This window comes from Scophthalmus maximus, chromosome 21, assembly GCF_022379125.1.
Source record: "Scophthalmus maximus strain ysfricsl-2021 chromosome 21, ASM2237912v1, whole genome shotgun sequence".
Lineage (NCBI taxonomy): Eukaryota > Metazoa > Chordata > Actinopteri > Pleuronectiformes > Scophthalmidae > Scophthalmus > Scophthalmus maximus.
In genome coordinates this window covers 5,661,772-5,684,539 of record NC_061535.1, presented here as the reverse complement: position 1 = coordinate 5,684,539, position 22,768 = coordinate 5,661,772, and the positions used below count along the sequence as shown (strand labels likewise).

The following is a 22,768-nucleotide window of genomic DNA, read 5'->3' as shown; positions in this document are numbered from 1 at the left end:
TTTGGCCGCGAGACAGAATTAATATACAAATGAGCAAAAGTGTGTATGAGCCGGGGATGGGAGATACACATGGGCAGATATACACACACACACACACACGCACACACATTTTCTGTGCAGCTGGAATGACTCTTCGCGGGCTAATGTAATTAATAGCTTTTTATCCATGTAGAATTTGAAATGAAGATGTAAATTGTTCGTTTAACATAGCCATAGGACATTGAGTCTTCTGCTGTCAGAGTCAATTACAGACTCAGCAGAGTCCCAGACTTTATGAAAACCTAATCAAGATGTGGTGTGTGTGCTTTCGTGCTTGTGTGTGTGTGTGTGTGTGTGTGTGTGTGTGTATACTTGCATGCGTGTGCGTTTGTAGCTTCTGTCTTAGTGTAAGTGGGACGTTTTACACTGATTCTGGGCAGTCAGGCTGATATAAAAATATCTTAAGACCAAATCTGATCAACACAGAAAGAAGCTCGTTCCATTTTTTGCTTCTGTGGCAAAGGACGGTTGTACAGTGATCTTTCAAAACGCTTTCACTTTTACTGCCACTTGAGCTGTTTTTTCTGGTCACGCTGCTTTAGTCTACTGCGCAGACTGAAGCGGCGCGTAGACTACACCAAATGTTGAATAAATAAGCAACACATTTAGCAGGTCATTTTACACATTCAACCTAAGCGTTCTTTTAATGCCACGCTATACGTACTTCAAATTGGTGTTCTATATGCACGCAATCCCATGATAGCATGTGGAATTGCTATGACGATAATTAAAAAGTTACACTTTTCAACAGATTCAATTCTCTATCGAACTGTTGTATTATGATTTATATACATTTGTACACGTTATACGGCGCCATGATGGAGTGGTGATGAATAGAGCTGAAATAAAGGAGCTACATGTAAGATTCTGCTTTTGCTTCATTCATAGATGGATTACTGCATGTTCAAAGCGGGTGCTTTTGCCAATTTGGCCCCTTGGCCTTCAGATATATTTCTTTTTCAATTCTTTTCAATGTACGTAGGATTTTTCTCAATATTGCAGAGAGTGCTTTTGAGGCCAGGTCAAATATCAGTTGTTGATCTTGCCGTCAGCATGGAGAAACAGCCCACGGAGCGGGTTGCCAAAGCACGAACTGTGCAGTGAGAGAACAAGTCTATTTCAAAAAATGTTTTAAACCAAAGGAGAACAAAAAAAAAATGTTATGCCGCTCATCAAGCTTTTGGGGTAAAGAGGACTGGAATTTAGAGGAAATCACGGGAGAAAAAGAGGCTAGTGATTACAGAAGAGCTGTCTGATGCAAGTTGTAGTTTCAGTTCCAAACTTAGCTCATGTAGACCAGTTTCTTTAGATTCGAGAGCGTGCAAGGTAACAAAATAGACACTGGTGCGCCTTTTTCGGGGGAACTCAGATATCATATCGTTAGTCACTATCAAACACCGCTGACGCTCCTTGGCAGAACCACTTGGAAATAAGAGCGACCCTACGGAGCATATCTGCAGACGAAGATGAGGAGAGAGACGCTACTGTTCTCACTCTACTCCAGGTGACAAGTTTGCCGCCATATACAAGAAAGCGGTCACAGACCTCACGACAGCAGTGCAGCTTCGTAGGTGTCTTCGTTTTCTTCTGTCAGCACAAAGAGATTGTTGTGCAGCCTTGTGAAAGGGAAGCATTAGCTGTGCCAGGTGTGTGCCGGATGTACAAAACACGATCTCGGGCGCACCGGAGAGCACAAGAGACGTGAAGATGACAATGACAACGATGCTGTATTTGATGGGTAGAGCATATTCCAAAGAGAAACCTTTAACGTGGCTACCGGTGAGCCGTCTTTGCCCACGGACTCGATGCATTCACGCGCCCGCCCGATCAGTTTGGTGTCCCGGTCGCGCCAGAGACCGTCTTGTCGATGAACTGATTCACTTCAGACCTTTCATTAGACCTGTTGGACATCGAGGGTCCGTGTCTTATTGTCCAACCAAAATGCTGCAATAACATTTCATCTCCGACAAATGGCCCCGTTTTCACTTTCTGATTATCAACGGCGGCTTCTTTCTTTTTGTCACCCACTTCTCTCTTTACCGAAGCAACTGCTCATCACTCAGAAAGTCCGAAAACAGTGGTGAAAAAATCGTGTCGAACTTTCTAATGCAACTTGTCGGGTCCAATGTACAACTGACACAAATTCTGTTGACAGAACTCAAACACCTAAATGAGCTCAGTGGAGTAAGCCATGCAGGCGGAGGTTTGCTTGTGTGGAAAGTCATTTGTAAACGCCAAGGGTAGCCATTCATGCTCAATGATTTAGGACTTTCAAAACACATTTCTAGCTCATTTGAATAATAATGGTCATAAAAAACATTGCCTGGGGCGCGGCAAGCATACATCAACCGACAACAAATGCTTTCTGAAGTTGTCGAAAGGCCCCGCAAACAGGAAAACAATTAGGACACAACTTAATTTGCGAAGGGGGGGCGCTTTTGTCTTGCGCCGTGCTCATTTTAATGAGTTCGAAGGCGCTAGTGTCCTGCCGTGCAGGCTTACATTTAGGCTTACACAAGCCTGTTTAGACATGCGCACACACACACACACACACACACACACACACACAACACATTTTGGCCTTCCCTGGTTCCTTATGCCTGACTTGATCACACCAGGTATCTCATGATAAGATCCCCAAACGCCCACACGCATGGACTCACACAAAAATGGATCAAACAAAACCCATCCACTTCAAACGGATGACCTCATGATTGCCGCACATCAAAACTAGCGTGCAATTAAGGCTGAGTAGTGTCCATCAGCCCTGCCGCGCTTTGTCCAGAGGCTTTTCATTGTCCAGCACACTTAGCAGAGAACATCGGCGTGGAGAATCAAAAGATGAATGCAATTACACATTGCCAGTGTGCCGTCTGGGGGGGGAAGAAAAAAAAAGAAGCAAATTAAAGAAAATCAACCTTTAATTTCTGAATAAAATGAAAATTTGATTTTGCCATAGATTCCTGCCGTGCAGTCGGATTGACCCCAAAGACATCGAACACGGGAAGCGATGTGAGTGCAAGCTGCAACAAAAGCACGTGTTGTAAAGTAATAGAACTGTTTATAATATGTGATGCTTTGAAATGAATGAAAATAGCCGTATAGTTACACTCGTACATTCTAATATGAAAATTATTATTGAGTATTGAGTAAGTTAATCAAAACCTTGTCATCTAAAGACACGCCTATAGGCACACTTGCACAAAGTGTCTTTTATCGGTGTATGTTGAAGGTTTTAAACGTATTAATCAAGCTCACAACACTAGATGGATTTAGATAATCCGGCCAGTTTAAATGGTGTTGGGGAACTTTTCCAGTTGACTTTTAATATTTTGCATATTTTCTACATTTTGAAGTAATAGTAAAGTAAAGTACAAAGAAAATGGTTGCAAATAAAATTTCAACTAGACTTCCTCCTCCCTTTAGAAAGTGGCTTGTAAGGAAAATTGCCATAAATTTCTTGTGAAAAAGTGAAAAGTTTCTTCATGAGAACAAGATTTTGTAAAAATGAGAAAATGCACAGCTTGAAAAAGGGAATAGATTATAAGATAATAGATTATAAGCGCTGGCAAAAGTTAGCCAGACTAACCAGACGATCCCGATGAACATCTCTGAATAACAGTGAATGGAGGACAATCTTGAGTATGTTAAATATGCTGAAAACTTTCTGCCTAATTCATTATTACCACATGCCAAATATGTGTATGTTCATTTGTGCTCGTGGAATAACAAGCAATGTAAAAATAATGAGTATAGACAGTGGAACAAGGCGACGTCTCATAATTATGACAATGATCTACGTTTCCCGCCAGAGAACATGGCATCTTGTTTGCCAGGAGGATGCTGCGCATCTCTGCAAAGGTCTGAGCTTGAATCCCAAAATTATTCTCTTAGCCTGTTTCACAGCTTGTTGTACACAAGCTGGCTTTTATTGTCTGTGTAAAAAAAAGAAAAGAAGAAGAGAGAATCGCACGTCGTCTCGTCTCCACTGGAGACCATGTACACGCAGGCAGACGGTACATGCGTCCGCACATGAAACGGCGAACCGGGACACATGCTCACGTTGCACTCGGAGGACCATGCCCACCGCCGCCTAGGTGGAAGTGACACAAACAAACACGCACGGCTCGCTGACTGAAAGAGCTCCCAGCAAAACAATGCAAAGTGGAAAGATATTAATATTTGAACAGATCATTTGCAAGATTGGTATAATTAGCGGCTCATATTTATGTATTCACTTTGGGGACATATCACATTGAGACATGTCTACTTATTCAAATAAGATGCAACATGTCACAGGGTGCATATATGCAAATGCACATATGCCGCTAATTACACATTGCCTGTCACAAAGAGAGAGGGGCTCTCAGCGAGGATGTTCAGAGCTCTCTGTGAACTGTTCAACCAGGCTGCGAAGGCTGCTCAGGTCTAATTAAAACATGCGTGTCCCCGAGGCCTTATCAAAGCACTGTAGAAATATGTACATCTCAAATAGAGGAGAATTAGCTAAATAAAGGACCTCCCTGGTGCTTTTGTCCTGCCCACATTCCCTGCGCTAGCAAACTTTAGTCGTGATTGATACTGATAGTCCACCGCGGGGATTTGCCAATATTTTGACCTGAGGCGGGGGGGGGGGGGGGGGGGGGGGGGGGCTTTTATTTTGACATCTCCTCCCCTGGCACAATCCAAGATTTGATACAGCGCTTGACACCAGCCGCACTGAAGGCTGCTGTGATGGGGAGCAGAGTTGTTTTTAATGAGGTGGAAATGAGAGGTAAACCTTTCGAGGAAGTGTTTTTTTCTAATTAACCAAATGATTTGGCCCACAGGGTTGGCTACTGACAAATTAAACATTGTGTACCTCGCACAGATTGATTACCCTATTTATTTTAAGGCATCAAAAGGAAATACATTGGACTCTTTGCAAGTGCTGCACAAACTTTTGACTGATTGAAAATTATTTCTGATGGGATTTGATATGTTGCGGAGACAATAGGGGAATTATTAATTCATTTTTTGAATCATAAGAACTGCTTTAGGATCTTTCCAGCACAAGGCAAAAGCTGAGCTGTTGGACCAGGATGGACATAAAGCTGAACCAATACTCAGCTCGCTCTCACTGTTTCCCTGCTGTTTGAATCCATGAACCATCAAGGTGTGTTAAATACATTTGATTACATTGGTTCCATTACAGTTTATATTCTTCAAAAGGTTGCTAGGCCAAAGATGAAGAAAAATAAAACAACTACATCATCAGTCACTCCTCTAAACAGCAAAATGCAATCTGCCAACAATGATTGTGGGAAAGGACATCTGCGCCTCACTGTCTTGCTCTCAAAGAGAACGCACATACATTGAAGTCAACCCACATTTGCATTCGCACGTGACAACACAATGGCTCCGAGGGCAGAGCTGTCCGGAGAGCCCGTCTGTGTGAGGAAAATGTATGCAGCAGGAATCAAAGTGATGTTGCCCACAGTAATCTTTCTCTATTAAGGATGTCACTTTTTGCAATCTTTTCGCAATTGCAGCCTAATATCCTTTACCACTCCACCGCTGGGACGGTGTCAGCTTCCTGCGAGCGCACACACACACACACACACACACATACACTCAACTGTCTCATCACACATATCCACGGTGTGTAGGCATCACGCTGAAGGAGTCAGTCATGTGTGTCTTTCAGATAGGGGTTGAGAAACCCTTTGATTAGGACAGGAAGTCATGTGTGTAAAATTCACACAATTTTTTTCTTTCTTTCACCACTCTGTGTAGTGAAGGTAGCTTGTGTGTGTGTGTGTGTGTGTGTGTGTGTGTGTGTGTGTGTGTGTGTGTAGCGCACACGACTGTAGAGATCATAATTAACTGACGTAAAGGTAAATAGTAATGTAAAATTAATTACACGGCTACAGTGAATTCCTTTGTACCTTTTAAAGTGAGCTCGGTTTTCTAATTTCGGGGTGAAATAATTAGATCCGGAGCTGTTTTGGAAATGGAACGCACTGCCTCAGCTATGAAAGGCAAATTATTTACACTTGGCTTGTTTCTGATGATGAAATTCAAAATGGAGACCCAACAAACCTTGTGTATAAACATTGTCCATTCGTCTAATTCTACTGATCTTCCTTTAGGTGCATTGAGATCCCTTCTTTTCTTCTCTTCATCAAACTTCATTCTCTCAGAAATGCTGTGATTGACATCAAGAGTTGCACAAATTTCCCTCGGCCTGCTAATGATGACCAGTGTCCACCTTCACTCGAGAAAACCCAAGTGAGGTAGTCAGGTCAACTCCTTTTTGTATTATGCATACATTATTTTTGGTGTTTAATGGTGACTGGTAACTGTTTATTTACTTCTTTTAAAAAAGATCCGACGTGTGTCATATGTGTCTAAATCTGCCGGTCGCTTCCTTGAGGAATTTGACAGCCTCACAGAGCCACTACACAGCATGGCTGTGTAGACTCCAAAGATGTGTTCCTTTTGTATACAGAGTGAGCTGAAGGTCATGTGTCGGATCCCCGCATTAGCCAGCGTATCCAATCCAGGCTACGTATCCAGTCGTGTCAAAAGTGAAGCTGTTTAGGCCTGCGGAGGTGGTCATTTAAAACCGAACACTAAAGCATCTCGTTTCATGGAAAAGCGTACACGTGGCCACAAAAAAAGTGCGAGGAAGTAGCGAAGCCAGCTGCCTGCTCCGTTCGAATGAAAAGCTGCAGACGTCCTGGCCTTAAACAACAACCACGGTGAATGCCTTTCTCAAAGAGAGCTACCCCGCCGCTTTGATCCCATGCTGCTTAGTGTAATAACAGGGGCAAGTATTCATGCGCCTTTATTACTGTTTGATATCACCTCTTACGGTGCAAAACACAGCCCACCTACACGCCACAATTTGCAATACATTTAGCGTTATTGACCAAATTCCAAAGGCACCCTATAATTTAAAAAACACCAAGCGCGGACTTTTACTGCGCTTCACCGCAGGGTTCCTAATATTCTTTGGATTGGAGGTGCTTTAGTTAACACCGCAAGCCCATGAAAACATTAGAGGGGTGAAAGAGGTAAATATTTCCTCAATGCAGATGGAGTTATCTGAAATTGTGGCTCTCCCATTCAGTCCTCTCCCTCCTTCTTCTCTCCTCCTCCTGCTCCTCCTCCTCCTCTCTCGTCCCCTCTTTCTCAGTTGTGTCCCTCGCCTCTGGCAAATGGGAGTCATTTGTTTGTGTGAACTTCCCATAACCCGCCGCGCGTGAGACACTTATCATTCAGAGTGGGGTTGCTTCGTTCTGGGTTGTAATACCTCTTCTCTTCTCTTCTCTTCTCTTCTCTTCTCTTCTCTTCTCTTCCCTTCACACAACAACCTTCCAGAATGGTTCATTGCAAATGAGTCTCCTTACCCCTTTTCTTTCACTCCCTCTTAAACTCCTTTCGCCCCCATTTTACCCTCCATGTTATGCCCTTCTCTCCTTCTTTCTCTCTCTCCCTCTCTCTCACCATCACCCCCTCTCCAGTCTCATTCTCCATGTAATCTCGGGGTACACGGGACCGCATTCATTACTGCACTACTCATCTTATCATCCACACTGTCATCTCCTCTGTCTCCTGTCTTTTTTTATATTCCTCTATTCTAACAAGTCTTCATCTCAGAAGCCATCAGTGGTCCACCCCTTTTCATTTCCCTAATGTACCCCAGGAAATAGACACACACACACACACACACACACACACACACACACACACACACACACACACACATACACACACACACACACACACCCCTTGTCTGGTCCTAACCAGTAATTTCATTGCCCTAACCTGGTCCCCATCATCTTGATGTAGAGCGCACCCCAGCACCCTGCAACCCTGCAACTATGTGAATCTGTGTGTGTGTGTGTGTGTGTGTGTGTGTGTGTTTGTGTGTGTGTGTGTGTGTGTGTGCGTGTGTGTGTGTGTGTGTGTGCGTGTGTGTGTGCGCATGCATGTCAAACAATACAGTGTTCCAACATTTATTTTTTTCCATCTCTGTGAGTATCTCTGGGCAAAATTAGCATGTGTGGCTATACCCAGGGAGCAAAACAAATCAGGTAACCTAAACAGGGAATGACAGGATAAGTGAGGAAGAAGAAGTAAGGAAGATTAAAAAAAAAAAAAATAGAATATAGATGGAAACAGAAAGAGGGCTGAGACACAGACAGGGAGAGGAAGAGAGTGATTTTTAAGGAGGGTAAGCTGTCATAGAAGGCCGGGGTGAGGCCTAACCCTCTTGCTTGCTTTAATCCCTCATTTATGTGAACTCAGCTTTGGAAATGAAGCTGTCACTGTATTTTCCTTCCCTTTACCCAATGCTGTGGTTGAATCAGAAACCACACATGCATGCAACACGCGCGCGCGCGCACACACACACACACACACACACACACACACACACACACACACAGTCACATAACAGCGACACAGAAAATCACTCAGGAGAGGTTTTTAAATTCATTCCAGAGTTGGAGGCAGAGATTCATAGAGCCTCACCTTGTCTCCTAGAGGAGGAATCATCGTATGTTGGAGACAGAGGGGAATTATGGGCAAATGCACTGGTGAGGAATGATAGTCTGCAATCTCCGGCTCTAATCTGGGATCTTTGACACATGCCATTCATTTCAGACTGCACCAGCGATATTCCCCCTGCATGGCGCAGAGCCCAAGTGTGTGACTTTGCAATCTTTTTCCCGACTATTTTTTCCGACAAAAAAATAAATAAGAATCTATTCACACTGTTTGGGAGCAGCGGTTTAAAGCTAAATTGAAGAAAACATTTCTGAAACACACACATTGTTGTTAAATAATCTTAATGTAGCATATTGAATATGTGTAAGAGCCACATTATGAATCTTTAAATAAACAGGAAAGATTTGTTTGTATTTTCCTGACTGTTTATGAAAATGGTTTGAAATGAAATGATTGAGAAACACAGTGTGCCATTAGAAATGCAACTAAGTAAGACAAGCTTACGTTGTCCAAATATAATTCAAAAAGATTTGTAGTTGGATTACATTTTTTAACACTGACCTTATTATTTTGAGCTAGAATGACAAAGAAAGGACAAAGTACATTAATAAAGGGCCAAAAAGAAAGTCTATTAGGAACCACAGACTTACACTGCCATCTAGTGGTCACAAGAGACAGAGGATGGGTGTTTGATGAGTGGATTAAGGAGATATATCTATCATTTCTTTGATAAACAGACGACCAGAGGGTTGATCAATACCTTGCCAACCTATAATATATTAGAGCATTTAATTAATATATTTTTCAGTGAGTTGAACATTTTTTTTTTATTTCTTCTCTACTTTGTCCGTCTCCAAATTGCTTTCAGATCTTTTGCAGCAATTTCACAATGAACAAATATGTAAGAAAAGTACACAACACACGTATAGTTATCACCACCTATAGCCTCATAATAAATCAGTAAATTACAGCCAAGTTTGCAAGTAATAGTAAAATGAAACAAACAAGACAAAAAGCAAATCATATTTCTCTCAATCCTTTGTCACTCCATCCTCCTCTCACTCTTCATCCCTTCATTTCTCTATACCTCGCCGTCCTTTCTCAGGTGGAGCGAGCATCACACTGGTGCGTAATAGCATGCTGTCAGTGTTGGCTGTGGTGAGGTGTGGGGAGGAGAGTGGTGCGTCTCAGATGAGATATGTGACTGGCATGCTAACACACAGTTTTATCTGAGGGAAGAGAGAGAGAGAGAGAGAGAGAGAGAGAGAGAGAGAGAGAGAGAGAGAGAGAGGGCCCCCACATCTCCCCACTACAGGCCTTAGATTAAAGCCCCCTGGGTACACACACACATGCGCGCAGGCTTCCAAAAACAGACGTCCAGCGTAGATTATAAATAAATTGCATGTAGGAACATACGTACACATACAGTGAACGCATGCACACGTCCTCCCGTTGTCGATGGTGTTGTTTTGACCTGAGCCAGGTAGCTTGTCCATTATGGAGTTGATGGGAGGATTTGGCCATGTTGGTTCTACAGACAGCATATCCTCCGCAGTAAAATAACCTGAGTGTTTTTCTCTGAGTCGCACACAACAATGAACAGAGAGTGAGAGCCCCCGGCTTTATCCTTACGGTCTTCATCCACTGCACACAGTCGCTCGCACACACGCGTACATAAAACCCCAGGAAAATGATTGTGCGGTGGGGGGACATAAACAAAATCACAGATTCAAAAGTGCAGTGGGCCCCAGTACAGCTCAGTTTCCAGCTTAGATTTCCATTTTATATTCTTCTTTGGCTTTAGGGGCTTGTCTCGGAGAGTGGTTTTTTTTTGTCTCAGATGGACGTCGGGTAGGGAAACTAGTTTGTGATTTTAGATGAGCAGCAGCATCCGGCAGTGCGGTCGCAATAGCTTGCCAATAAAGCTCTGGATACAAATTGTACACCCCTGACCAATGGAACTATGATGACTTCCATGAGGGAAGTAAAGGGCCAGCCACATTCAGTATTGTGGCATGTGTAGAAAACCATTTTGAGGTGCATTTCGGTCAATTTGTCACCGTCTGTCCATCCGTATTGTTTTCCTTTCGGGATCAAATATGAAAAATTTGTCCAAAATAATATAAATATCCAAATGATATTACATTGTAGTTGTGGCTGTAGCAACAGATGAATGTGAAACAATTGTTTTTCCATCTCACATTTTGTTTATTTTTCCTTCATTTGTAAAATCAGAACAATGAATGGATGGGTGCATACTCATTTCATTGGGTGTACTGCTGCATACGACATAATAAATACATATATACTGTATATATATATATATAGTATAAGCAGTCCATTTACAACTGGTGCTTTATCTCTCTCTACAGCAAGAGGGCGCTATTCTGCCGAACCACAGTGTTCAGTGAGTCGCTTACTAAATTTCTATTAATCCCCAGCGACCATTTCATCTTAAAGTAGAACTGGGAACAACTTAGAAGTTCTTTAAAATCGCAATTTAATCAATTTACAAATCAAAAAAATGTACACATCATCAACAAAAAACAAAATGGAAAAGAAATAATACAAAGATATTTCAAGAAATAGAATAGGAGGCAAGAGAGTTGAAATTGAGTATCCAGATATCTATAACGAGCAATTGACTATATACACTAAGTTAATAAAATACTATCATTTGTCCATATTATTTCTTGCATTTAACCTGAGGTCTTTAAAAGTTATATATAAATGACATTATTGCTGACCTTGGCCACAGACTTCTGGAAAGTTTAGCAACTGAACACATGTATATTAAGAATTTGCACTGAATGTGCCATTGTATAATTCATATGTATTAATGGCTCAATATTAATTACAATCCTCTGAATCAATTTTTCCACAAAGATGTGTAAAGTAGTTACTTGGAAATTCTGATTGATTCTGATGGACCACAAAAATCCATGTGCAGGTTCTGCTAGTAAAACCCTGAAACTGACATATTGAAGTTTTAAAGTGCTGCACATGGCAGCTTTAATCATATCTGAGTTATTGTTGCGTCACCACCAGGAGTCACGGGGGGAGGGAGACATACTGTAGGGGTAAAGTCTAACCTCAGACACTGAGCGGCGATTGCCTTCATGCGTTTTATGCCATGACTGAGATGATGAATAGAGGGCAAGGGGAGCTGATCCCATGTCAGCGTCTTTGGAGGAAGGAGTGCGGGGAGAAGTCAGGAGTCTGCCTGCGAGGGAGGCGAGGGGCTGGCTGGAGGACAAAGAGGCTGGGGAAAGTGTTTATACATCTCTGGGGCGGGACCCTGCGGGGGCGATGGGATGGGAGTGTCAGGAGAGGCTGCGGGAGGAGAGGCAGAGATGAGTGAGAAATTGAATTTGACTTTTTGCTCATAAAAATGTTTGTGTTTGAAGGGGGAAAAAAAGGAATTTCTATCTCTTTGTAAAATGCATCTACTGTGGCCGATGGGAAATGGTCTCTATAGTTGCTGCTCTATTGATCCAGTTCACATCAGTCTTGTGTGGCCATTAGTTGGTGTAATATTGCCAAATGCATTTTTTATTTTAAAATGGAAGCATAGAATATGGCCAATGCTCATCAACTCTTTGATTCGTTCATTTTTATGACTTTCTTCTCTCACATTCAAGGTGCCTATTTGGCTGCATATTAAGTTTCAAATGCTGATGGAAATGCACCTGGCACATAAAATTGGGACATTTCATGAGAAGAGATGAATCATACATCAAATTTTCTCTCACGCATCGTGCGTGTGGGTCATCTCGCAGGTTGTCAGAGCATGCGGTTCTTACCTATCTGTGGAGTGTGAGTGACGGGCATGGTGCCGATGACCAGTGTGTGTCCGGTCATGGGATCCTGGGCCAGCTGGGCGTGTGCTGGGTGGTGCGGGTGTGTGGGCTCCGATGTCAAGCCTGAACACACAACAGAGCAATCTGTTAATCCACCGTTAGCTGCATCAGACGGAGCTAGATTGTAACCACAACTCCAGCACTAACACACTTAATGAAATGCCTTCATTAGACCAATAATAATTGCATGTTTTATAAATGATGATCAAGATAGTAATTGACATAATTTAAGATGGCTAATAAATCTATGTTAGCAGCTCTTTATCATGCTCAGCAGACCTGGTACGCGTATCAGTGTTACTCACTTTGCCCTAGCCAAAAAAAACACAATTTATTTGAGTTTTAACAAGATGAGAATGACAAGTTATGTTAAATATTTGATTTTAACTAGAATTTAAATACATTACCATCTCAAGAATATTCAAATAGCGGTGGGTTTTGTTATGTTTCTATCACATTCCTGCAAAATGCTCTCTCTACGAGGTCCTCTGTACAAGTCATGTTGTCATATTTTGGAGTTGTTTTTAGCTTGTATGGTCAAAAAATTTAATAAAAATAACTCACTGCTTTAGTTCCACACACCTCATCTTGAGTTGGCTGATATCCCCCTGTTTACAATATTTCGATGCAGTCTAGCTCTAACTTCCGTCGTCCTCATTTATCCACTTTCAGATGATCTTTGCAGTGTCACCTTGCAGCAGCTAATGTAATCCTCTGTTTTTTTTAATACCAATGTTCTGCTAAACCTTTTACCCTTTTATATCCATTTCACCTGTGTAGCCGGGGATAACATTGCTGAGCACGTATTGCTCCGTTACTTCCACAGAAATACCGCTGAGGAGATCCACCGGAGCATTTGGTGGTCTTGCTGAGGGTCACCCTATTTTTTTTTCTCCTCTCTCTGCAGGTTCACAAGCACAGACACGGGGCCCGGTCTCACCTCCCAGCAGCATCTCGTGCAGCAGGTTGTCTATCTTGGCCAGGCCGCAGAGCTTAATGAACTGGAGCTGTTCGATCATCTGCCAGGTGATGCTCTGCAGGGTGGGCAACAGCAGCAGCAGCTCTCCAAAGCGACCCCTGGAGTCATACTGACGGTCATTGATGTAGTCTTCCAGACTCATATGAACCTGGAGACACACACACACAAACACACAGACACACACAATGCCAAGTGACCATCAGTGTAAGCACACCGCCTCAGTTGCCTATTGGTAGACAGATTTATACACAAAATGTAAGGCATAATACAAAATATCCATTGGGCTTGGTTGCTGCTCCTTGACCCTGTTCACCAGAAATCTAAGCTCAAATGTCTGACGCACCTGCAGACGGATGGCCTTGATCTTCGAAGGGTCCCGCAAAGACTTTGCATCTGCAGATTGGGAGGCAAAGACAGGAAGTGAGGGGTGGATTAAGGGAAGGAGAGGTGGAGGAAGAGATTGAAGGACAGACTGGGGCATGAAGGCAAAATGGTGGGATTTAATATATTCAAATATGTGTGGAAGTGATGGGAACATTTTTATTTTCGATCTTTGACAATGAATAATATAGTACATTTCCACCTTTTTATATTTACCTGACTCACCTTTTGCCCTTTTTCTAATATAAAGGCTTTAAGACGTTTAACTAATTTATTCAGCATATCATTTGTATCTTTAATTATTATATTTATGAACTTATATGATGATAAATCTCATAAATTTGTGTGACATGACAACCAATACCAATAACCAGATATGACATAATACGTGATAAAACATCATAAAAGTCTGTGCCAAAGATTATTGCCAATTGCAGTTTCCAAAGTCTTATCCTAATCTTGCACAAGTAGTTTCCATAACCTGAGGGAGTGTTGCACTTCTTGTATAAATACACTAAACTAACACCAACAGCTAAAATATGGCTAAAATGCTAATCATAATTGATCACTTTGATTACCTGGGTCGAAGAAGACAATAGCCTTGAGCGCGGCATACTCATTGTCGTCTATTTGGATATTCTGAAAGGGATGGACCAGCTCATCCAGCACCCGGTTGGCCACCCGACATATCTCTGGCTCCGGACTGTTTCTGTGTATCACGCAGCCATTACCTGCGGACGGAGAGAGTTTATTGGTCAGCGGCGGTGTTCTAGGGAGTCGAAAGGGAGAGAAAGGTATGTGGGTGTGTATGGGGAGTGTGAGTGCAATAGTTTTTTAGCCTTGAGCGGAAGATAAGTTGAATCTTGTAGACTTTTGTTAAGCCCGTGTTAGGGTTTGAGTCAAGGTTACTATATAAAGGATGGGGGGGGGGGGGGGGGGGGGGGGGGGGGAGTCCAGAAATGTCATGCAGAATGCAATGTGTGTGTGAGTGCTTGTGTGTGTACAGTTGACAGATCTGCCTACAGTGTGATACGGGTAAATGCTCCAGCAATGAGTAATGCCGTTTACAGGAGACACTTCTGAGGGCGTTAAAGAAAGAAACAGAAACCTGATGTTAATCATTCTCGGCTAACACAACATTTGATCAGTCTTTTTCACACATCGGTGCTGAACCACCCGACTGCACCACATATGCATAAGATTCCTTTTTTCTCTAGTGGTCAGTTTGTACCTAAAAGCAAGAAGTCCTGGAACGGCATTGACCTTTTTGCGACCCCGAGCAAGAGGTGTTCACCCGCATGAGCCCTGAGCAAGCTCACCTGGAGACAAAGACACACACCCGTGGTTAAACAAAGAACACAAACAATGCAACAATGCCCCCACCCCCCACCCCCTTACACACATCACACAAGGGGGCCGTAACTGTCGTGTTGTAAATAGAAGACTCTTTAATCTAATTTGAAGACATGTCTATATAATAATTATTGCCTCAAGTATTTTCTCACCCCCAAGGCATAAATCAAATTTGAGATTAAAAAAAGAAACTAAACAAACCCCCCTCAACAGAATGACAGGATGCAAGCAATAGCTTAATCACAGATTACCCATCATGCATCGCACCCCACAGGTACCTGGTCATCCAGTGGCAGCTCTCCAAAGGCAGGGATGTATTTGGCCCATTCGACCAACACCAGTAACTGCTGTCTCATCGCCTCGCACACGTCCCCAACTGTGGCCGACTTCTGCTCTGATATGTCTGCCATGACAACCGGGGCTGTGATCTGGGAGGAAACAATAAGTTTCCTCAGTCACAATTTGTGATATTAAATTTGTGATATTGCCTGATGAAGCTAACATCAGCTCACATATTGCATATGTGGAATTTGGAAATTCACATGGAGGATGGTCACCTGTTGGGACAGCGACTCTGCCTGGGCCAGAATAGTGATGGGGGGCAGGTCTTGAGAGTCAGGGATGTTTCTTCGGGAGCTGATCCGATCCCTCTCATTCTGTACAGCTAAAATAAAAACAGATTAGTTATTGCGCATGTGAAAGAGAAATCAAAAGGGAACAGGTTAGGGACGGCACACCCTGTACTTTTCAAACAAAGAATTTTCAACTTTCAAGTCTTCAAGTGTCCATCTTGGTTTAGTGTTTTCAAGAAGAAAGCAGTCGTGGGTGCTGAAGGAAGGATGAAAGGAATCCTGAATGCAAACAACGTCAGCCGACACTAGGGCAGTTAATATTCAGGAAAATAGCCATACAGCCTGGCATCAGCACGAGGAGTCAAACGTTAACCAGTTGCAATCCAGAACAACATGTTTGAATAACACATGATTAGGTGTCATAAACCGCTGTGCCAAGGTTATACCCCTCATAAATACACACACACTAAGTAATCCCCTATTTTATGGCTGAGCCGATTTCAGCCATCTTGAAACGGCGTTCAGATTCTTCAGTGCTGCGAGCTTTTTAAGTCGGTGCTCTCTCTTGGTGGCAAAAACAAAAATAAACCACATTGAGCGTTTGGGCTAGATTTTGTATTTGTATAAAAATAACAAGATATCCTGTACAGAGTTCTGTATCATCGCTACAAACAATTTTGCAGAAAATAAGAGATGAAACAAATTCAGTGGTCGCTACTTTCTGTCTCATCCGAGGGACAAGGGTATTTTCCATACCTTCTTTTTTCATCCCGGCTCTGAAGCATTTGTTGAGTCTGCAGAAACGACACTGGTTCCTCTTATCTTTATCCACAATGCACTGCCTGCTGAACCTGCGTATGATGGACATGTAATCATGTAAGTAGCTTTACAGGGAGTACTGTAACATACTGTAATGTGACATGCCGTGATCCTATGGCTGGATGGAAAAGTAACATGTGCACACATCTCTAATATATATATCTTGTTTTGTTTTTTTGATGTACCTGCAGGTGTAGATGTGGTTCTTGCGTATGGAGCGTCTGAAGAAGCCTTTGCAGCCGTCACAGCTGGAGGCTCCGTAATGTTTCCCCGTGGCTTTGTCTCCGCAGATTGCGCAGTTACTGCTGACTCCGTCGGGCAGGCTCGGCTCGGTCGGCATGCTGTCTGACACGCACAAAAAACACATGCGCAAAGGTAAATGTGCATGCATACACTCGTAGAGTGTACAGACAGCTACATCCCACATCTTTGCATTACATACAGCACACAAAAACTCACACAGACGCAAACATTTTTGAAGTACACATCCAGAAATTGGTCAGTGTGCTCTGATGAAGAACATATCTGATAACAAGGGACCACAGTGTCACCACTGCATTATTTTTATCAAATAGGCCGTTTCCAAATGCTGTGATAGTATAAGTTAGTATAAGATAGTATAAAGTTTGTAAGTATGGAGTATATGAGTGACATTCAGCTCAATGTCGACAAGACTGATCTTTGGGATCTCTGTACAGCAAAGCATACAATATGTATCTTTCATTTTCCAAAGGTTTTGTTATTTTGTTCTAAAAGTGGCATGAGCTGCTTCTCACAGTTACAGGTCAGTGATGCAAGAGAAACAAATTCTTGTCTGAAGCAAATCTTTTTAAATCACCATTGGTAGAAAGTATACAATTACTACTACTACTATTCTGGTAAATATATATTTTGTGTTTATTCCAGTAAACACATTGCAGATGTGTGCATTGCGGCTAAATCATCTGTGTGGTGTTTCATTCCTGCACATTACATTACAATACGGTATGTGGAGCTAGGGAAATATAAAAGAGCCAAGCATATCAACCATCATTGTCCATTTCTTTATTTTCACTGCCATCCCATCATTGTTATCACAGTATCACCGTCATCATGATCATAATCATCCACCCACCGTCATAAAAAATCATAATCTTCCTCAGTGTCTGCATATTTATTGCTCAGTCGAAGACACAGCACGAACGCAGCATGTGCAAGAACTGCTTCGACAGGCACGGTCACATCCTCCTTGCACACATCTCTGTCAGTGCCGGCGTAAGAGGAAATCAGCGCTGGGGCGAACTTTTCTGTTATGCCGAGGTGACATCAGTGTTTCACTGAGGTGCCTGCTTGCTCCTCAATAAAATATCTTCACGAAACATACCTGCAATTCTGGCCTAAACGAGTTTCACACTTTTACAACCGGTAACCAGCCCTCTTCTCTTTCCTTCACAAATAGTCCCACTTGCTTATACAAGCAGTGGGCAAGTGTAGTTCATTTCCCACAGCTAGAGTAACCAGACAACTGGATACACACACTGTGATGTCCGGCATTAAAACGTCAAGAGTATGCATATCACTTCATTCAGACACACACAAAAAACTCTCTTCTGTGAGAACTCTTGCAAGAAGCAACTGATTTTGGGCCCACCGGTGCTCTCACATCACTTCATCTGAAAATGTTTGCTCTTACGAAACCAACACTTCCTCATGCTGTCATGAAGCAGGTGACCCATCCCACCCGCTCCAACACAGAGGCGTCACATTAGGGACACATGCAAGGCCAGATACATTCCTTTCTCATGGCAGTGGACAGCGTACTATTCTCTTCAGACGCTGGTGTGAGTGAGGTAACTTCACAGACATGTATGGGAATATTCACCCCACTATAGCAATGTGAGATAAATCATATCTCACAGTCATATACCAGGCGCAGTAATTGATTTAAGTATCAGCATGGATTGATGTGTGTGTGTGTGTGTGCGTGTGTGTGCGTGTACTTACATTAACTTGTATGTGTCCACCCCATGTCTGATTCGTGTTTTCACATGTTTGCACATCCGTGTGTGTGTGTGTGTATGTGTCGGGGTGTGTGTGTGTGTGTGTGTGCATGCACTCACACTTACCTCCTCCTCCACAGAGCACCTCTGCACTCTCAAAGCCCAGTGTGCTGTACGAGGGATCCAGGCCCTCGCAGTAGTTGGCTACTTCCATATCTAGCAGAGATTTACTCTGAGGAGCAGGAGAATACTTCATTCCTGTTCCAACCTGGTTCCTCACACTCTTCTTTCCACCCCCCCCCACCTTCCTCTCTTATTCTCGTCCCAACACACACCGAGGTCTCCCTCAAGTCCCTTTCCCCCCCTTGTCTCCCCACGTCTGCTTCATCTAATTGTTACAGACATGAAAAAGGGAGATCCCATGGAATAAAGGATCTGTAATCCCATCTGATTGGGGCAGGGACAAGGAGAGGGGAGGAGCTGTGGCTAAGACTTCTCACTTTATTACACATTACTTATCTGTCCTTCTCCCTCACACTTATCACTGAGATGGAAAGATAGTGGTGAAGCATTCATTTCACTTCTCCTCCTCTAACTTTATTCTACGTTCTTTTTTTTTACCATGAGGTATATTTCATGAAATTTTGAAAGAAAGCTTGAGTTTTATGTGCATGTTGGCAAGCGACTGTGCATGTGTATCTATATCCACGGTGTGTCTTCCTGTGTGTGTGTGTGTGTGTGTGTGTGTGTCTGTTCCTGTGTGTGTGTGTGTGTGTGTTCCTGTGTGTGTGTGTGTGTGTGTGTGTGTGTGTGTTCCTGTGTGTGTGTGTGTGTGTGTGTGTGTGTGTGTGTGTGTGTGTGTGTGTTCTTCCCAGGCTTCCTAATCTAATCAATAGTGCAGTAATAGCACCACCACCTCAGCAGATATAATCTATAAAGACACCAAGTGAAGTGGAAAACACTGATAACTTCCATCAGCTCTTCCACAAACACACTTCCTGGGGTTTACATCCCACCCTCTGTTCATAAAACTTTATCCTGCATTTATAGCATTTCTAAATTTACTCTGTGAAACATCTGCGGTGACATTAACCTCAGTGGCCAGCCTCAGGTTTACTTGTTATTTTTGGTTAGTCAAGGGATAGTTAGCAAGTTAATGTTTTAAGGGTTTGCCACAAGCGTGTTTCTCATATTTGCTGTGGGTTTAAATGTATTTAGATGCTGGGTTTATTGTAGTATTACTTCTCTGAAACAGAGAAGTAATAAAAAATACAATATGTTTTTCATTGTCTGTGTTAACATTTGTATTGCTGCTAAAGAGTAATGTGATTTTTCAGGCAGGAGTATGTGTTCACAGGGTCTTTTGTTATTTTCCTTTAAGAATTATGAGACTGGTCTACGATGTAAAAAGAGAAAGGGGAAAGTACACTGACACTACCTAAGAACACAAACGCAACAGGATATGAAAATGCATTTAAATGTACACTTATTTCAGTTCTCTTATTTTAAAAAGTCTCCTAAGAAACGTGCGTGCAAGAGAATCAGATGACACAAAAATGAAAGTTAAAGCGTTGTCAGTGGACGGACTCCTGTTTCAGGCCAGGTACGCTGTCAACACAGACACAAATTTACTACCAAAGACCAGTTAAAATGTCCCAACCCACCCACTTTAAATAGGCAGTTTCACTGCACTAAATCCTATTGTAAAAGGTGACCCATTCGGGGCATTGTTAGAGCAAGTTATAAATGATAAGAGGCAGTGTTATGGGAGATTTGACGCCCTACATCAGTAACGAGTGGTCCAGTGAGGAAAGCACCTACAGCACGTGAGCAGGCGGGAGGATAAACCTATAGTATATTGCATCTGTGGGCAGAGGAAGTACATTATAATGGATTATTAAGTGGATTTTAAGAGATACAACGATTTGTATCCGGTCAAAGCCTAATAGAGAGAGAGAGAGATTTTGATTTTGATTTTTTAAACGCAATGTTTATTAAGATTTACCAGAGAACATCACCGTCCTCGAGAGAGAGAGAGAGAGAGAGAGAGAGAGAGAGAGAGAGAGAGAGAGAGAGAGAGAGAAGTGATAGAGAGTTTACAGTTTAACCAGGCACTGAGATCTGGCCTCCTGACTCATCAGGTTCGTGAGGAGTGAGGAGTTTACTCTTAAAAGACATGTTCGCAGTCATGTAGAACATTACAGGTCGGACAGCACTAGATTTGATTCATCACGGCGTTACGAGTATGTAACTGTACCCAAATTAGATTAGGTTTAAAGAGAGTATGAGTCTGTTTTTTGCACGTATGAATTTGCACATTGTGCTTTAAGGTTTAGGAACAGGAAACACTTCTGAAAACATGTTTCGCTAAAGAGTCAAATAAACTACTTCACTCGATAGCTGTGGGTGAACAGGTTATAAGCCTCAAAAAGGAAATCTCACGCTTTCAATGTGGAGTGCAAAGACAACAAGCTAAGGAATTTAAGGCCACATTACTGTAATGATTAGTGCTTTCTCACGAGTCAATACTTACTACTGCCTACTCTCCTGATGATTGATTTGGATTCAAATAAAATGCTTCAACCACTGAGGCTCTTTCGAAAACGCAGCCTATGTTCAGCCTAATGCACAAAACTTATCCAACCAACTTTTTGTCCTTAAACGTTACAGTTGATCGTAATCTGAAAATGTATACAAAATATATCAGATCCACCCTCTTGGAAACGCCTAAAATAATAAGAGGTATTATGACTCCTTCAGCTGAAATCCGAGCAGAACGTATTGGACAAACCTTGCTCCCGCCTAGCAACCAAAAAGCTCTTTGCGGCCATAAAACCCCTGTGCTGAGAGGCTATCTCTGTGAGAACTGGCCATAATCCTGTCGCCTCTATTTAGTTTACAGGTTTTAATAGTTACAGATGATGAGCAGCCTCCCAACTGACTCTAGTAAACCACTACTTCCTGACCAGGCAATAGTAAACACATAGAAATAAGAAAATTACACAGTTCAAGTGTAGAAGTGTATTTGCTGCCATGTTGCGCAGTTCTTGAACCACCGCTATGACGTAGAATATGTGTAAATCAATAGAAATAACATTTTTGAGATTTAGAGAGACCAATTAAAATCCTCCAACCTATTTCCTATAAACCCAAACCACTTCCTGCTAATATTCTAGTGAGAAATGTGAAGGGCTTGTTTGGTCAACACCACTCACCCTTAAGATTTGACATATACACAACATAAACTACAGCCTCTGTGGTAACTTCCAGGTTGCTGTCGCATCATTTTACATTTTAAGTAAGACAGTATTTCTGCAGAGGTAGTGACCGTATCACCACTGTCTTTCTTGGCAATTTTTGCGCTCTAATACCGCTCTTATTCAAGATTATGACAGCCGCTTGTACACAATGTGAAATGAGTTATCACATGATCTTTACAGCACAGCACACATGACAAAGTGAGGTCTTATCTGTCGTCTGCAAAACACTGTCAGCGAGCGGGGCAGGGAGAACACTATCTCAATACACACCCTCGAAAACACAAACACAAACGCATACATAGTTGAACAACCACTTCACTGTAAATATATATATATATATATATATATATATACATCTCACAGTTAAACGTCTGCTTGAAGGACATTCAGCAGCTGCAGCAACTGCAGTGCGTGCGAACGGGGGCAGCCGCCATATCGCCACCGAAAAAATACAAAACCACGTGATTTAGCAGAACATGTTGCCAAACTTCCTCAACAAAACTGCGGAAGGTGAGCTTCACTTCTCCACTGACTGCATAGGGCTTTTTTGTCCTAACAGTTGGCGCGGATAGTTTGCGAGTTCGATCGTACATTGTGCTGCAGAGGAGGATTTTTTGACTCACCTGCGTTTCTGTTCCTGTCTGGGATGTGCATTTATCCAGTCTGTGCCGCTGCACCTCGGTAGTGAGCGGCACCTTCAGTGCCACATTAATCAAAGTGACAATGAGAACGGGGTTAAAAGTGGTGAAGGTGTTCGACAACGTTAAAAAGGGAAGGTTGGAGAGCTGAGCTGCCTATAATTCATGGAGCAACACACTGGATGGCGCCAACATAGCCCAGTCATAAGATCGATTTACTAAACAAACTCAAACTAGGGTGGGGATGTTAAACAGTAACCCAGCGCCATAAAAACCAAAAGGAAAAGGATCACCAGGTGTGTGTGCGTGTGTGTATGGGTGTGTGCGTGTGTGTGTGTGTGTCAGCCACAGCTTCTACAACACCTCTGAGGGCAGAAGGTAAGAGATCCAAG

General features: G+C 42.6%; 1 protein-coding gene across 3 annotated transcripts; it reads right to left on the bottom strand.

The window, feature by feature from the left end:
* Positions 1–10,722: 10,722 nt before the first annotated feature.
* hnf4g (hepatocyte nuclear factor 4, gamma) lies at positions 10,723–22,595 on the bottom strand. Of its 3 annotated transcripts, none has more exons than XM_035618705.2 (11): positions 22,362–22,595; positions 16,685–16,840; positions 16,437–16,531; positions 15,666–15,772; positions 15,387–15,536; positions 14,987–15,074; positions 14,334–14,486; positions 13,718–13,767; positions 13,336–13,522; positions 12,339–12,458; positions 10,723–11,868 (listed from the first exon to the last, which is right to left on the bottom strand). In XM_035618705.2, the coding sequence occupies exons 2-11, from the start codon at positions 16,837–16,839 to the stop codon at positions 11,747–11,749; spliced, it is 1,227 nt and encodes a 408-aa protein (XP_035474598.1). In that variant the 5' UTR covers position 16,840; positions 22,362–22,595; the 3' UTR covers positions 10,723–11,746. The 3 variants fall into 3 exon arrangements, with proteins under 3 accessions (XP_035474598.1, XP_035474597.1, XP_035474596.1); XM_035618704.2 differs by having other exon boundaries at positions 16,685–16,844; positions 22,362–22,594; XM_035618703.2 differs by lacking the exon at positions 22,362–22,595 and adding an exon at positions 18,605–18,784 and having other exon boundaries at positions 16,685–16,844.
* Between the last annotated feature and the right edge of the window lie 173 nt (positions 22,596–22,768).

Coding starts and splice junctions, on each gene's coding strand:
- hnf4g (XM_035618703.2), bottom strand. CDS start 18,734: ATGAAGTATTCTCCTGCTCCTCAGAGTAAATCTCTGCTAGATATGGAA. Junction 14,487..14,986: donor CCAGGACTTCTTGCTTTTAG/GTACAAACTGAC, acceptor CTCCGTCCGCAG/GTAATGGCTGCGTGATACAC. Junction 11,869..12,338: donor CACTCACACTCCACAGATAG/GTAAGAACCGCA, acceptor CTCCTCCCGCAG/CCTCTCCTGACACTCCCATC.